We start from the raw sequence: 17,313 nt of genomic DNA, 5'->3' as shown, positions 1-17,313 counted from the left end.
GCCAGCTGCATAACACGTAATCCAAGGACGGGAGTGCGGAGGGGCGTGCAGGACAATGACGTTGGCTTTCCTGGGTTTGAAACAAAACGAGCAGTCGTTTTATTTTACAACCTTCAGAAGGGCGTCGATGGACGTACATTAGGAGCTGAATGCTGTTGAAGTGGTTAAGGCGATTGGTTTTCATCTTGTCATCCAGGTTTTTTTAATCAATTGGAAAGGATTGTTTTTATCAGCACATAGTCATACAGTTTGCTTTCAAAATGCAAATGCTAATTAATGTTTTTTCTTTTGATCTTGAGCTTTTGAAATTAATGCGTCTTAATGTAGAGAGACTCAGTTACATTCTCTTGTAATTTCCACATATGGGGAAGTTTGGCAAATGGGAAGATCGCCTGTCATCTCACTAGCTGCAAACATTTTGTTGGTAAGGCAGAAACATTTAGCAGAGTCTTCTCAGATGGTCTTGAAATTTTGTTCTCCTCTGTGTCACAGCCTGAGCCTGTGGGCTGCCGTGTGCTGAGGCAGTGGAGAAGATGCTGGGACAGACTGGCCCGTCTTTACTGTCCCCCCGCATCGTGGCCCCTGTCATGGCAGAGGATCTTGGTTTAATGGTGGTTTCACTAGAGAAAACAAATCATGTGAAATGGTTGATGTTCTTTATAGTCTGATTTACTTAGAAAATGATTTTTTTCATAAATTACTAGAGATAAACACTAATTTCTGATCTTTGATGACATTAATTAATTGGCTGGGAAGTGGAGGCACTGGAGGGTTCAGATGCCAAGAAGCAAAAGCGTAGAATTTTTCTGTGGATCTCCAAACTAGGGTCTGTATGTTTCACCCCAGTACTATTCAGGGGGTCCCTCCCAGCCACCTAAGCAAACACCCCCATAACGTTCCCTCTCATCTGAGCGTGGCTTGCCATCCACAGCTGTTTGCTCTGGGTCCACAGCCAGTTCCTTGCTGAAACCATCTATTGTCTTTCTGCCAAAACCAAGCTGAAAAAGCTTAACTTGCATGTCCCCTCCCTACACAAACAATATACCCAAAAAGTCTCTGATCAGAAGCCACAGAAACAAACAGTCCTAAATGTAAAGCAACTGCAGATACTAGTCTTTTCTGCTTCTTCATGGGTAGCACTTTTTAAAACCACTTTTCCATACTGAATATCTGTCTCTTTTTTTCTTTTTTTATGTCTTTTAGCTGTTAATGTCAGTATTATCCACTGAATACTGGTTTATCCTTCTGAGTAAGTTTTCGGCCTATTAAAGTCATACACACCTTTGTTCAGAAAACGTCTTCTTCAGAAACCCAGCGCACACCCAGACGGAACCGTGAGGCCGCCCTGACTTATGCGGGGGTTGGGGCCCGTGGCCGCCAAGGCGCCAGGCGGTTCCCCAGAGCAGGGGCTGCGGTTACTGACCCGTATGTTTTGCCAAAACCCACAATAGCATGGTTCTTCTTTCTCTCTCCCTTGCCCCCGAGTTCTCTAAACCCTCAAAACTTTTCTTAAAATTGAAAAACAGTTTTCTTTGGGGCCATTCATACTGACCTTTATAAGGTGCTGTTTGTGTGTGGGGGGGGGGCTTGTGTGTGATATTTCCATCTCTTTTATGCAAAGGGAGGGTGACAGGAATGTTTTCCTTTATTTTGTTTTTAACTTGGTGTGCAATTATCTAATATACTGGAAAGTACAGGAGGTGCTAAATACAGCCAGTTATATTTGGAATTTAAAAAACACAAATCACATGTTCTAACATTCTTGAAAAAGAATTAGGCTTCATTCTTTTATACCAAATGCTACAGTTTATCTCTCTCCTTTCTCTGATGGACATAGACTGGATTTTGAACAGTTACATTCAAAATGTGTTATCCAGACTGATATTTTTAATTTCTGTGTTATTTCTCAAGTATATTTATAACAGTTTTGCAGATAATAGTTGTGGATTATATAAAATGTGAAGTTAGTCCTTGTGATGATTAGTGGAGGTAAATTTGCACAGTCTGTTTTTGAGAAAGGTTCAGGTCATTTGAAAATAGGAAATAATTTTTTAAATTCACTTTTTAAAAAGGAAAATCATACTCAAACCAGCAAGTATGTTCTGCTTTGATTCTTTTCAACCAAGATAAAGCATGCCTTTGTAGAAGAAAACCTTCAGATTCTTACCATTCACTCAGATGGTTTTTGGTAGATAACTGTTTTATATCTAGTGAAGATGGGACTACAGTCAAAGATATCCTCATGTTTAAATTTTTTTTAATTTTTAAAATATTGTTTATATAGAGATTCCATTAAATTTTTTTTTCTGGAAACTTGGTCTGATATACCTTTCAATATGAGCATTCATATGAATTTTATCTCAGCAGTTTTTAATCTTTTTGAGATATGCTTTGGATTTAATTGGATTTTTAAAATCTCACAAAGTTTCTAGAAATCCCTTAAGTTACTAGTGACATGTAGTTTTCAGCCCTGAAGATTGCAGTGTCCACGGGACAGTGTTGAAGTCATGTCTCAGAAGCCATCCTGTGTATTTTGCGTGTAGGGTCTGTGCCAGGCACTGGGAATATTCTTACCCGGAGAAGCCTGTCCCCGGCCCCCTCCTGCCCCCAGAGCTACTGGAAGCCAGAGTGGCTCATTGGCACACAGCGTGTGGAAATGCTGTGAGTGTAGTGTGCAGACATGCTAGAGAAAGTTCCAGGGTGAAGGCAAGATTTGAAGAGAAGATGACACTTGAATTATGTTTTGAAGAATGAGTAAGCCTCATGAGTGATAGAACATTCTAGATGGGCTTGGGGGCATATGGAACTTGGGGCCATTGGGAAACAACAAAGAGACATGTGGTGGCCTGGGCACAAGGGCTTATGGGGGAGGGAACCCCGAGGGAGAAGCTGGGGAGGCTGGGAGGGCCTGTGGCTTAGTGCCGGGTGGGGGACACCACGCTTGAAGGGTGCCGGGTGGGCACCTCTGTGACCAGGCTGGTGCTGTGGGACTGGACGGGCTGCCCCGCGGGAGGTTGGTGCCACTGTGATGCTGCCCAGAAGTGAAACAGCCCCAGCAAGGAGGGAGCAGAGTGGAGAGCAGGTGACACTGACTTCCTGCCACTGTGGCCTTGAGGGCATCCTTCTGGGCCTTCCACGCCTGTCCTTTGTAGACATTTTGTCCTTAGAGCAGGGCTGAGACGGGACGACAAGTCCATCAGGTGCCTGCTGCCCGCTGGCTCCTGACCGGGTGCATGCGTCACTCATGGTCTTTGTAATGGCCCCTCGGGCCTTGCAGTCAGCTGTGACCTCCTGTGAGCGGCGGGGCGCAGCCTGCATGAGCCAGGGGGACTGGGCCGGGGCCACAGCCGAGCGCTGCGACATGGCCCTGCAGCCCTGACTCGCTCAGAGTGGTTCAGCAGTGTGCTGGGCGGGCCCGGGACGAGGCCATGTGCTGGCAGGTGGTGCCACGTGTGTCTGGCAGGGGCTGTGGTGAAGGTGGCCTTAAGCGGACAGGGACGGGAGGGGGCCACAGATTCAGTTCTGGACACCTGTGTTCCGGGCACTTGGCCAGTGTCCTCATAAAATCGTTCGGGACTGGTCCCTGGGAGGGCCCCACACATGACCTCGGGTGATATTTTCCACTTAATTTGTTCGGCCACCTAGGGCCTATCGCAGTCGTCGCAGGGCTTCTGCCTCCTACCTGGGGTGCGTGGTCTCGCTGCTTCCGACAGTGAAGTCGTGGACACAATAAAAGGAGCAGCAGGCAGACTTTGATTCGAGTAGAAGATAAAGAAGGCGTATGGAAGCTCTTGTTAGAGAGGGGACACGCGGGAGCGAACGCCTGCGACAGGAGGCAGGGGTCCTTTTTCTGTGAGGTTCTGTAAGGTTGTGGTGGCCTCCCATCCCTTCCCCCGTGTCCCTTTCTGCTGGGCAACCGGAGATGCTGGGTCATCCGGTCTGCTCAGCAGCCTTGTGTGAGCGGGGGTAGTCCGCGGCCACATTGTCCCTGGGGCAGCATCCCTGGGGCAGCCTAGGCTTCACTTGTTTTTAGTCAGGTCCTCCGTCAGATTCCGGAGGGGGCCTGAGGGGCCCTAGGCGGGGTCAGTTACATTCTTTAGAGGAACCTTAGGCCAGGTCTGCCGCTCCCAGCCTTGTTCCAGAACATGTGTTCTGCCCCACCCTGGGACCTCACGCCCTAACCTCTCCCTCTCTGCAGGTTGTAGCCTATCTTTTCCTGTTGCACAGTAACCTTTAGAAACAGCAAGTGTTGGGGTGCCTGGGTGGCTCAGTCAGTTAAGCGTCTGACTTAGGCTCAGGTCATGATCTCACCGTTCGTGGGTTCGAGCCCCGCGTTGGGCTCTGTGCTGACAGCTAGCTCAAAGCCTGGAGCCTGTCTTCAGATTCTGTGTCTCCCTCTCTGACCCTCCCCTGCTTATGCTGTCTCTCAAAAGTAAATTTAAAAAATTAAAAAAAAATCAGAAACAGCAAGTGTTAGCTGCTCATCAGGTTTGGGGGTCAGGTCAGTGGGTCAGTCTTTTTGGGGATGCTGTTACCGTCACCTACTGCTTCGCTTTTGTCCTTCCCTCTTCCACTTATAAAGTCACTCTTCACGGTTAGGTGAGGTTGATCTGCAGGAACTGGGACCCCAGTTTCCAGTCAGTCGCAAATATTGGCAGGAGAGACAGGGCTTCCCTCAAGGCCTACATTCGGTCTTCTGGCCCTCAGGCCACTTCTCTGCTCCTCAATCAACGTTTTCAAGGTGCATTTAAAAGGCTTTTGAGGGAAGTCACTTGAGGTGAGAAAATGAGAAAGAAAAGAACTTTCCTTTATTCTTTGTTTTATATATTTTGGTAAAATGTCAAGATCTTTATTGAGATTTAGTGGAAAGCACTTAAAATTGGAGTCCAAGACGGTCTCATTCTCTGGCAGGTGCCTTCTCCAAAAAGGTTTCCCTTGTGGGAATATGTTAGCATATCATTATGGGAGTTACAGAAGATGAAGACACTAGTAGAATTACACTCTGAAATATTACTTTTGAACACTAATATTTTTAAATTCCTAGAAAATTCTGCTGAGTGTATTAACTTCGAGGAATAAAAAGTGGTAGAGAGACTGACATTTTCTCTGGCTTCTTCCTTGTCTTTACCCCCTAGTGAAGACCTGTCTTGTTACTTTTATTTCCTCACAGGAAATTACTTAATTCATCCAACATAAGAGTGCATCTAAATGCAAGGGGTAATAATTAGACTCAGACCTCAAGGATTCTTTTGATCTTGTAGGATAAGACACAACCATAATCTGAAAGAGAAGATGTTTAGCTGAAGTATAGGCAGAGTCGTATCCAAAGGGGAACGAGGCTACTTTTGGCTGGAGCAGGTGGGGGTGTGTTACTGGTGGGGTGGCTTTGGGAGCGGGGTTGGAAAGGTGCCTGGAGAGTATGTGACGGCCCCACCAGGAAGGAGCGCGCAGTTGGGTTGTCCTGGGGGAGAAGGTAGGTGTGATCACTTTGAGAGCCGTGGGTGATGCCGATTTAGTGGGAGGCTGTGAGCACGGGAAATCCCGTGGACACAGCCTTACCATAGAAAGCCGGCCGTGGTTTGAAAAGGGGCCTGCTGGAGCCTGGGGGTCGTGAGGTGAGAGAGGAAAACTGAAACAGGAGAGAGATTTCAGTGAAGGCCAAGAGAGTTTGGGCAGGAAGCCCGTGTGCCAGCACCTCATTCCCGTAGGTGAGTGTTCTCGTGAGAAAATCCCAGCCAGCTGCTCTCCACGCCAGCGGTAGCGGCCCTGGTGGGGCGGCGTGTCTGCGGGCCACGTGGCCCCACTGCCAGACGAAGAAAATCCCCGGTTTGGGGGGAAGACACGAAAAATGAGAATGTAGTTCAGCACAAAGTTGATTTTTACTGCAGACCTGAGTCTGGCTGCTAGAAAGAAAGGCACATGGGCACAATTTTGTCTTCAAGTAGCTCACAGTAGGAGAAGGAAACTGTGAATTCCTTTATTAGAGTTCAGATGAAATTAGAGCACTAATACATTAAGCCTAATTAGAGCACTAATACATTAATAAGAGCATTATTAATACATTAATAAATCACAGTTCAGTGATTTATTAACAGTTGGCGTGTGTGTTATATACGGACATCCTTTTCCGTGAAAGAGAAATCTGTTCCGATGAGAGAGTGATTTTCAGGCTATCCCAGAAGATCACTGTGCCACAACTCTAGCTGTGTGTTTTGGAAAGTTCTATGAACAGCGTGTGCCTTACGTTCCTGGGCTCAGGGATGTTTACTCGAATCCCGAGGCTCTTGGTTTGGGACTGAAATTTACCAGCTCTTCGTAGAGGTAGTTAATCTAAAAGTTCTAATGGACTGTTGTTGACATTTAGGAAATTTTGGACCTTTTTGTGATTGTGCCAAGATACCGATAAGAAAAGTTTAAATAATCCTAGTACCCGAATTGAAAACAAGACCAGTTTTGATTACTTGTGAAAGATGGTTCTTTGGACAGGCTCACTCTGAACGGCTGGTCCAAGGGTGTTAGTTAAAGTAACAAAAGGGTTTCCAGCTGTTGAACAGGTTAGGTGCTCCCAAGCTAGGCTCCTAGTTCCTGTGCCCTACCTGTTACACCGCACAGCCTCCGCTCCAGCCTGGGGCTCAGCCTGGGTTCCACGGGGGAACTGAGGGCTTCTGGAAAGTGACTTGAGTCGTGAATCTCCGCTCTCCCCAGGATGGCATGTGGGTGCTCTTACTTACAGTGGGTGCACCAGAGCCAGAGTCTCTTGGAAGGCTACCTCTGGCACGTTCTGTTCCCTGGGCCTCCCTTTGAGCCTCTGCTTTCTCATCTCACATTCACCCGCAAGGACTACTTTGCAGTCAGAGAAAGTGACTGTGGATTAGTGCAGATGATAATGACTCGTGTATCACGTCCTTCTCATTTGTTTGGGATAGCCCTGTCCTCTGGCATTTACACTGACTTATCCTTGGATTATCTGTATCTAGTTCTTAGGCACTAGGAGGAGAGTTTGAATGTTTACTTTGTGGCCGCCACTCACGTGCTGGGAGGGATTGATGCCTGGATTGAGGGGGGCCTGAGTGTTTGCCTGTGGGATAAGATTGTCTAGTGGATGAGAGTTGATTATTCCTTATTTTCTATTTCTTCAGTGTAGGAGTCTGTCTTCAGTATAAGCCTGGGTTTCTCCGTAACAGAGAAACCTCCCCTCCTATTGTTATTATTCCCTCTTTTTCTGTTTTGCATCTTTTCTCCTTCCCTTGAAGATGACTTCCTGGGGGCAGGGCTTCACCAGGGAGAGGTAGGTGGAGCTCAGTCCTGATCCCTGTCATCATCATTTGTCAATGACAGGGAGAATGCAGTCTCATGGCCCTGTTTTGTGCTTAATGTATAAAAATTGCCCAGTGATTAGATTTGAATCTATCTTCCATCCAACACGAGTACCCATTGTTGCCATTCGAGCTCTGCCTTTTAGAAATTCAGGTTCTCCTGGTTTCTAACTGGTACATTTGTGACTTCTCTATTATGTTATAATAGATGAATTCTTGTACAGTCCTATAATAGGGAGATTATTATTTATAATAAATGAACTTGAAAATATTTACTTCTAGATTTTTAAGTTCCAGGTCACTCACTGTTTGGGAAAATAAACAGCTTGACCACAATTCAACTCTAATATTTCACTGTTCACGAGCACGGCCTTAGTGCTATGCTGTAGACTTAGGATACCTTGTCCCACTCCAAGACGGATGTGACCAAATGACTAAAAGGGACAGATAAGATTGTTCCGATTAATCTACGGGTCATAGTCTTACAGAAGGTTACTTTGGCCTGAAGTTTGCTATTAGGCAGACAGGCCAATCTGTCTACCTGTCATTCTTATGTCTCTGCTTCTCTGGAGGTTGGACATCTCATAATACATTATCTGATGCAGGTCGAGCTAAGGACCACATTTCTCAACCTATTTTACAGTTAGCTTAAATTTAATTAATTGTGTTGCAGTGATCCAAGGATGTCATCCTTGATGATTTGCTTGTTTTACTGCATGAGAGTAGTAATTTATATACAGTTACTTCACTTGGATTCCTGAATTTTAATTCTGCTTGTTTCCCATAAATTGGAGAAGCATTTGCTAGATGTCAGAAATTCAGATACTTGTTTTGTAGGACTTTTCCATCTTTAAACCAGGATGTAGGAGGTAAACAGAAGCTTTAAAGCTTTTTTTTTTTAATGCTTATTTATTTTTGAGAGAGAGACAGAGCGTGAGCAGGGGAGGGGCAGAGAGAGGGAGACACAGAATCTGAAGCAGGCTCCAGGCTCTGAGCTGTCAGCACAGAGCCCAATGTGGGGCTTGAACCACGAACCATGAGATCATGACCTGAGCTGAAGTCGGACACTTCATAGACTGAGTCACCCAGGCGCCCCAGAGAAGCCTTCAGAGAATAGAATCTCTTCTGTTCATTGATGATAAGAAATAACTTGCAGGATCCATGTCTCTGGTGAGACCGTCACAACCCACAGTGGCACCAGGCCTGCCGTGAGATGTAAGGGCCGAGAGGGCCTGGAAGTGTGGTGGCGTGCTACAGGCTTGTTCGTATCCGGCCCACTGGTGCCGTGCCTCTGGGCGAACCTTGGGCATTCCTGTTTTATGTCCTAAGCATAAAGGTCAAGTCCATTTTTTGAAGGTGGTATTAAACAATGGTATCTTTGAAATCAGCATTTTATATATAAAGAATATTGTTTTGGTAATCCACAAAAAATTCCTAAGAGGTAGGTGGTCTTATAATGTAAAAGAAGAAAAGTATTTGTTCTACTAAGGTACTATGTTGCATGCTCTGAGAGAAACAAAAGTGAGTAATTCAAAATGGTCTGCCTGAAGAGGCTGCGACGTGGGCAGAGAAGACGGACGTGGTCAGAAATGTCTGCAAGGCAACCCGCGTCCCAGGAGCAGGACAGGGCGGCGACGTGAGGCAGGGTGAGCCCCCAGCGTGCTCTCGTGTCCAGGCGCCAGGAGTGGTTCTTGCGAGGGAGGCCTGCTGTTCCCGTGGGCTTCTGCCGTTGTGGAAAAACTTCACACGGAAAACAAATGGCTCTGTTTTCTGGAAATTCTCAGGGGTATTTGGGTATGACAGTGGCATTCATGTAGGAAGAAATACATTTACAGGGAGGAGTTTCCTTTACAAACACCGTCCAGATCTTTACTGTGGTGATGCCGTAGAAGGATTTCTTTTTCTTACTCAGACTTAGACTCACTGGTCTTCACATACTTGAGCCTTAGAGTCGCACTTGCCCAGTCTGAAGTGTCGCTTGGATGAGTGGCATTAACCCCCAGGGAGAGGGTTTCTGGTCTCTTCCATGGTGGCACTCGGGATGGACCTTGTGTTGATAGAACCGAAGTTAGTGTGGTGTCTTCAGGGCTCAGCTGCCTTCTCTCGTGTGTCCTGCATGGCAGCACGTGGAGTAAACCCTAACACCCCGCATGACTCCCGCAGGCAGGTGCGTGCTCTGCGTCATGTCGGTGGACTTGCCGCTTCGGCGATTGGTTTTCTTACTTTAAAGTTGGATGACTGGTGTACAGTGAAGGTGATAACTGAATATTAGCAGTTTTTAAAATAAAGAGCTTCAGAGTAAAGCAAAAAGCCTTCTGCAGATTCTTTAGTTCCCAAAAAACTCAACATTTTAGAGGCACCCTGCTGACTCTGTGAGTGGAACAAGCACCTCTTGATATCAGGATTATGAGTTTGAGTCCCACACTGGGTGCAGAGACAACTTAAAAAGAAACAGAAAAAGTGGGGTGCTTGCGTGGCTCAGTCAGTTAAGAGGCCGACCCTCAATTTTGGCTCATGTTATGACCCCAAGGTTGTGGGATTGAGCCCCAACATCAGGTTCCGTGCTGGGCAAGCCTACTTGAGACTCTCTCCCTTGCCCCCCACAGCATTCCTGTGCGTGCGCACTCTCTGAATGAATGAATGAATGAATGAATGATTTAAATACCCCCAGAATTTTAAAACTTGGTGAATTGTAGCAGAATTGTGTAGTAATTTTCTCTGACAAGCTGTATGTAGAGGTGAGTGCTTGACCCATTCGTGAAATCTCTGATATCTTCTCTGTCTCTAAGCTTAGTTTTCCTGCCCAGAATTGCTTTGCCTTCGTTTTTCCCCCCCATATCCAAGAGCTTAAAAACTTTATACTTTTATTGGTTCTCTTAATTCTTTTCCTCTTGTAAAAGTAGGGAAGAAGACACATGGTCTTTGAAAGTCTCCATATTGTACATCTAGAATGAAGGCGCTTTTGTGGTTCTAAGACTTTCAGCTCCTTACATGTGGAAAAGGGAGTGAAGTTGTATAGCTTTCCTTTAAAATCATCTCAGGTGTCCTTATATCACTGAGCGTGCCGCCCCCATGAACCTTGCCCACAGCGTCTCTATTGTCACCTCACCCGACTTCAGTTTTGTGGGCTGTTGCAAGTCCGTTCTCTCTGTCTCTCTCCCATCCAAGTGTAAGTTTGGACCACTTTGCCTAATTGCAATATTATATTAAGACCTTTCTTCTAAGTCTTCAGGTAGACTTTTCATTTTTCTTAGAAAATTTGAGATTTATCTAATTTTATATTTATGCTTATCTCTTTTTAGATTTTTTAAAAAGTGCCTAATAGGAAAAAACATACATGATAAAACTGGAAGTAGGGAAAAGCACACCTGGTGAAGTGGGGATAGTTCTCTTACTTGTCTGGGGGTAATCGGAACTCTCGCTGAGTGTGGGCTACTCACAAGTTCTAGCTGGCTGAAAAGGAAATATTCCCGCCGACCATACCAGCAAAGAATGCAGAAGGCATGGGCTGTGTGAGGTGGCCCTGCGAGGGAGGGACGGGGTGGGGGGGAGCACATCTGAAAGACGGAAAGACCTGGCTCCCTGAACCATTGGGAGACAGCCTGGATGGGTGAGGTGGGCAGTGGTCCCGTCCTGGAGAGAAGGCACTATAGTTTGAGATTTACCTCGAGAGCAGTGAGCAGCAGTGAAGACATTTACTAAGGGAGAGGCTCCACGAGTTTGGGTTGTTCAGGTCTCACTGGCTGCGTTGGGGAAGGGGCGGTCCTGGGTCAGAGTGGGCGCTTCATCCACTTTTGCTGTCGTCATTGCACAGGCTGCTGGCCTCTTTGCTTTGGAGCTTCTCCCTGGCTCTGGGTGTGTGCACGGTTTGGTACATGCACTTTGGTGTGGACATACTGCATACGTGATAAAATGTTAAAAAGGATGAAAACATGAAAAAGGATGAGAGAAAAATGAACAGAAAAAGAAACGCTGTTTTCTTGCCCAGCCCAGTGTCTGTTCAGCACGCTGGGAGAAATGTACCCCACTTTGAAAACCCCCAGCCTGGACAAGAGGTCATGGAGCATGACCCATGGCAGTGGAAACCGTTTGTAGAGATTCGGAGGTTGCAGAAAGTACCGCTAGGTGGACTAGCGGTAGTAGAGAGGAAGGGGTGCGGAGGGTCCGAGATTTCTGGTTTGTGCCCCTGAGAAGATCACCATGCGCGCTGGAGGGCTGGCCAGTGCTCTCGCAAAAGCTGGCCGTGTTTGTGAAAATCGCCTGCCTGGCTGCGCACATACTAATAATCATGCCCTTAGTGACCAAGGCCATGGGGAAGGGTGTCAGCTGGTCTGCTGGGCTGCTCAGCTCTGTAGGGAAGAGAAAGTGGGACGTGGGTCCCTCCTGCCTTTACGGGTGTGAGTGTGAGTGCACAGTGGGCCTGGGCCGCTACTTCCGGTTGCCTCTTGAGGCCTCTTTGGCTGGAGGCAGAGCTGTTCTCGGCGGGGCAGGTGCTGGCCTGGGGAGCGTGTGCAGACTGTCCTTGTTCAGGTCTCTAATAAATTACTGGCGGTTTGTCAGCTGTCAGCAGCCATTCTCACGTGCTTAGAAGGGAATAAAATGCATTTGAGGCCGTAAGTGGGGGAAAGATGAAAGAAATGAAGAGCTGCGGGGGAGGCCCGTATGTGCAGCTCTGCTGAGGCCCCGCACAACAGCACGAGAGCAGTGTGTAGGTGGGCGCATTTCCTGAGATAGGTAGACTTCCTTATTAAAAACTACCTATTTTGAGACGAAGATTTTTTGAAAATGTATTAAAGTGCCGCTTTAAAAATGCCATCACTCTGAACACAATTGCTCTTTGTTGTATTTCTCACATCTTCTGGCACAGAGCCCCGCAGTATGAGACACACACGTGCATACACATTCAGATTTATTGAGATATTATTGAAAACTAAAATTGTAAGATAGAAAGTGTACGTCGTGATCTGATGCAGTATGTGTTGTGAAAGGATTTCTCCCACCTACTCAGTTAACACATTTACCATCTTACCCCCTTTTTAAAAATGATTTTGGTGAGTTGGTAAATTTCATTTATGCAATGCAGTGCTATCAGCTGTAGTCACCGTGTTTTACATTAGATCCTCAGTCTTTACTCATCTTGTAGCTGAAAGTTTTTCCCTTTTTACCAACTTCTCTCTATTCACCCCCACAGGCCCTGGCAACCACTTTTCTACTGTTTCTGTGCGCTTTTTAATTAAAAAAACTGTTTTAACATTTATTTATTTTTGAGAAAAAGAGAGACAGAGTGTGAGGGGGGAAGGGGCAGAGAGAGGGGGAGACCCAGAATCTGAAGGAGGCTCCAGGCTCCGAGCTGTCAGCATAGCCTGATGCCGGGTTTGAATGCACAAAACAGTAAGATCATGACCTGAGCCTAAGTTAGAGGCTCAACCGACTGACCGTCCAAGTGATGCCGTGCAGTCTCTGTCCTTCTGCACCGGGCTCACTGCACTTAGCATAATGCCCATAGGGTCCATCCGCGTGGTTGCCAATGACAGGGTTTCCTTCCTATGGCTGAATAGCATTCCACTGTGTGTATCCGTCGTGTTGTGGGATGGAGTATTATACACACACACAGACACACACACATACACACACATGCTCTGCACCTTCTGTATCTGCTCATCTCAGGTAGTTTCGGTATCTGGACTGTGGTGAATGAGGCTGGGCAGACTGAGGGATGTGGTATTCCTGGATACCATGATTTCCTTGCTTTGGATGTGTACCCGGAAGGAGGTGGGATTACTGAAGTCAGGCCAGTTCTTTGTGGGAGTTTTGAGGCACCTGCAGAGTGTTTCGCAGTGGCCATAGCAGTAGGCCTTCCCGGGGTACGTGTTCTGTTTGTGATGCGGCATGGTGTCTCCCTCTGTTCTGCTCTAGACGCCCGAGCACAGCCACAGTTCATGCCCACTCGCTCTCACGTGTCTGTCGCAGGACTTCACAGTCATGAGGGAGATATCAGGGGCCCTTAGTGACAGGCTGAAACATGAACGCTGCTAATTTGGAAGCTGATGATGGGCTCACTCAGCAGATCAGTTTTCCAGAGAGTAAATCAAATTAAAACTGGCTTTAAGCAAACATGATCTCATTTAATCCTCAGAAGAAATGATGAGATGGGTGATGTCCTCATTACAAACAGCCTTGGGACAGGTCTCCCACAGTGACTGCATCCAGCAGGAAAATGTAGTCATGCCCATCAGATTTACCTGCCCGTCATCGCTGCTGCTTCTGCCTCACCCAGGCTGCTTCCATTGTGCGATGTGACGAGACTGTTCTAGGCTGAGTAGCTGATACAGGTGGTCGTTTCTCTTCTCTGGAAGTCAGATAGAGATGTTCAGCTTTGCTTTATTGATTCCCCTTAACCTGCTCCTCAGCCGATGCTTTTCTGGAGGGCCCGTCCTTCCTGCTCCCAGCCCGGAGCCCGTTCACACCCACCGCGGCCAATGCAGGGAGAGCTGCTCTTGCAGAGTCCCGCGCTCCTCCCTCCCCCTCCACTGAGCATCAGAGTTGAGCAGGAAGCCCAGGCAGGCTTCTGCGTGTGACGGAAAGAATAATTTAGTGTCTTTGGGGAAGGATGGAGAGGAGTGTCTTACACGATGGCAGGGAGTGTGGGTCCTGGAAAGCAGATGCCTGATCCCGAGTGCACGTGCATGGCGTGATCGTGTAAACTGTGACAAGTGTGGACGTTTCTGGCTGAAAATGTTCTGTCTTCCGCAATCCCAACGGTTCCCCTGCATTCTGACAATTGTCAGATGACTCTGCTGAGACGATCGGTACTGGAATGTGGCAGTTTCTTTGCTGTCAGAGGCAACATCATTTCTCAGGTTTTCCTTGTGAGTTTTTATATTTTCCTGACTCTTTTTCCCTTTAAATATGAATTAAAGGAACTGAAGACTAAAAGCTGAAAACCAGGCATGTTTACTTTAATAAAGGTTTTATTAGAAGTGGTCATTTACAGACATTGGTAAGACAGGTTCTTTAAAAGTTTAAACTCAAAATAGAATTATTGACAATTTCCTAAATTGTTTCTCTCCTCTGCAATGATGTGCTCGACTTGGTAGATGTGTTATACGTGTGCCTGTAGTCTCCCTCCTGTCATTACGGTAATGTGCATGCAACTCACAGGCCTCGCGTGGGTTCTTGGAGGTACTTAGCAAAGGTGCCATTTAGCAATCTTAAGTATTCTGTTTCTGTTTGAAAATATTTGTGGTATGTATTATTTTTAAACCAAGATTTAAACTTAATTGGATGATATTAAATCTAATTTCTAAAAATGATAAAAAAATTCTCCTGATTATTTAAGATTTATTACCATGTTCAGATGTACAGTCTTTAAATATAAGTTGGTTTGGTTCTGATTCTATGCAAGCTTTTTTTTTTAGCATAAATTGTATTATCTAAAGAGCACAGTTTAGAGGAAATCTAAACTACTGTCTTGTTTGCCTTTATGAAGTCTTTCTTAAGCCAATATTTTAATCTGTTTGTTGGTTTTTGGTTAATATCAATGGGCAAAGAAAATCTTTCCCATGCTGAAAAGAATTTCTTGGGGATTTTATAGAAAATTATTGATGTAAAGTTTTGAATGTCACTAATGTAATCCTAAGAAAAATACTAATTTTGTTTTTTCTACCCCACTTTTGAGCATCACCTTGATTTTATGTAAGCCCTTCCCTTTTCATAAATTAGTACCTTCTTCTTGTTGAGGTTTTTCTCTTAAAGAGAATTTACTTCATTATTAAGGTAAATTTTAATGTTGATAACTTAAATATTAAATGACTATTTGATGTGGCCACATGTTTTTCATAAGATACTTTGTCAAATATATATACATATTAAGAAAAAAAAGGAACAAAATGTGGCTTCTAAAAACAATGAATAGTTTTGATGAGTTTCAAAGTGCAAAGCAAATGAAGATGTTCTGATTTATATCAATGACTATAAGACACTCTAATTTCTCCAGGCTGTTTAAAATGCCTTTTGTCTTTTTCAACTAGTAGAACTGAGTTCATCTTATGCTGAGTTCATCATAAGCATTTCTCCTGAATTTTTCTCAGCCGCCAAGTCTTCTAAATGAGCAGTAATACCATGGAATGAACTCAGCCTTGGGTCTTGACCTCGTAAACCTCCGTTCTTTTTTTACTTTTTAAAACAAGTAAAAAAAAATTTACTTTTTAAAACATCATAAAATGTAAATGGATTGCACTCTTTGATTGTATAACTCGGGAAACAAGCTCTAAGGGCTTCATTTGGTCTGTAGCTTATTACAGGGTTTTTCCGCAAGTAAGATGACACATAAAAATTCTTTTTCAAGTTTATATTAAAGAAGATACGTTTTTATTAAATTACAGCGCTTCCAGAATGAGGATCTAGATAGGACGTACGTATAAAAACATTTTGAACCTTTCAAAGCACCTTTTAGTTTGTGTGAAGTTCTTCAGATGGCCCCGTTGTCCTTTGAAGCTTCTAACACCAAGGTGTCTGTTGCAGCCCAGAGCAAGGTTGCTGCTACCCAGGACAGCACTAATTTGCGATGTATTTTCTGTGGTAAGCAACATTATGTTTACATTACTTTTTCAAGCTGTGGTACATACTACTTGCACATTGCCATAACTTTTGTTTCCGTAGGCCATAGTCTGCTTTGTGGTGTTGGGATCGACAGCAGCTACTGTTGCATGTTGTGATACTGTTGTGGCTCATGTAGGTGATCTGGTCAGCTTTTGAGTTGGCTTCTCAGTGGGGATCTGGTTAGAACTAGAGTCCTAAAATGAATTCCTCTTCAGTTCTTACAGCGTGAACAAGGGGTGGTTTTGTTTGTTTGTTTTTGTTTTCAACTATTTTGTTTGAAGCAGTCTTTTAATTTATAATTTCAGGGACAGAATGATACCCACCGTAGCATGTTTTGAGAATGGGCCTTATACGAAGGAAGGGAGCTTTGCTCAGGAGTGAAGTTTGGGGTGTCTGTATTGTGAGGCAGATGTAAGCCATCACCGCTTCACTGGGTTGGCTTCAGAGGGACGGCCTTCTTCCTGTAGGACGTCAGGCACTTGTTGCTAAGGAGTGGGTTTGGGCCCACGGAGTGCTCGTTCACTCCCGTGCACACGTGTGTGCTGTTCGCACGCAGGACCGGCTGTGCCGCTTAGCTGCCCAGAGCTCCAGGTAGTCAGACAGGTGCACCTTCATCCCCTCACCCGAGGAGAGGGCTGCGTGTGCACACACGCCCAGACACAAACACAAGCCCCCCTTGTCTGAGTCATTGGTATCCTCATTTGATTCTCAAGCTTTCTGGTTTGAAAACCTAAGTTCAAAAAGTGACTTGTAATCCTTAGAACTTCTTTTTTATTGGCTCCTGTATGTGTGTGTGTGTATATATCTATATATCTATAGATAGATAGATAGATAGATATCTTTTTTTACTCCTGTATACCTTGACTGGCCCAATTATTTTACAAGAGAGAAAACCATAAAGTGACCTACTGCTCAAATTTTAGATAAACAGTTCAGGCATGTGTATGTACTTATCCCTGTGACTCAGTTTTTGATGTGATTCTTCAGGATTTCTGATATTGTTTCTTTAGCTATAAAGAGAATATTTTTTTCAAATTTAATGTACTCATTGGTTTAGGCAAAGAAGCATGTGTTAGAAATTTCCAAAAATGAAAACTCTGATGTATTTCTTAGTCACCTAAAGTTACATTTTTGGATTGCTCAGGGGCGACCCAGCGACAGCCGTGAGCCTGGGGGCGTGGCCCCTCATGAGCACCTCCTCCCCGGGGTTTAATTCGTGAGTCTCACTTGTGATTCTCTGCCTCCTCCTGGGGGTTCTTCTAGGCCACCTTTTGAACTAGCCATGAGTTATTACTCGTATTGGTGTTATTAGAGGACCTTTTTTTTTATTTCATTCTGAGAACCTACGTGGTGTTCTGTACTTAGCTACTTACTGTGTTGAGTTCCACGTGCAGAA

At 45.2% G+C, this 17,313-nt stretch overlaps 1 protein-coding gene across 8 annotated transcripts in view; it reads left to right on the top strand.

The window, feature by feature from the left end:
- ENAH (ENAH actin regulator) overlaps positions 1 to 17,313 on the top strand; it is a 134,206-nt gene that overhangs the window by 77,985 nt on the left and 38,908 nt on the right. For 4 of the 8 annotated variants that reach the window (XM_039235811.1, XM_039235813.1, XM_039235810.1 and 1 more), the window contains exon 4: positions 15,840 to 15,896. The exons of the other annotated variants lie outside the window; for them this stretch is intronic. In XM_039235811.1, the coding sequence (XP_039091742.1) occupies positions 15,840 to 15,896 (57 nt within the window). The remainder of the gene's footprint in view (positions 1 to 15,839; positions 15,897 to 17,313) is intronic. 8 annotated transcript variants of the gene reach the window in all.

This window comes from Hyaena hyaena, unplaced genomic scaffold (assembly GCF_003009895.1).
Source record: "Hyaena hyaena isolate Hyena2069 unplaced genomic scaffold, ASM300989v1 scaffold_103, whole genome shotgun sequence".
In the NCBI taxonomy this organism is placed as follows: Eukaryota; Metazoa; Chordata; class Mammalia; order Carnivora; family Hyaenidae; genus Hyaena; species Hyaena hyaena.
Note: the sequence above shows the minus strand (reverse complement) of the source record. Positions and strands in the feature narration are given on the sequence as shown.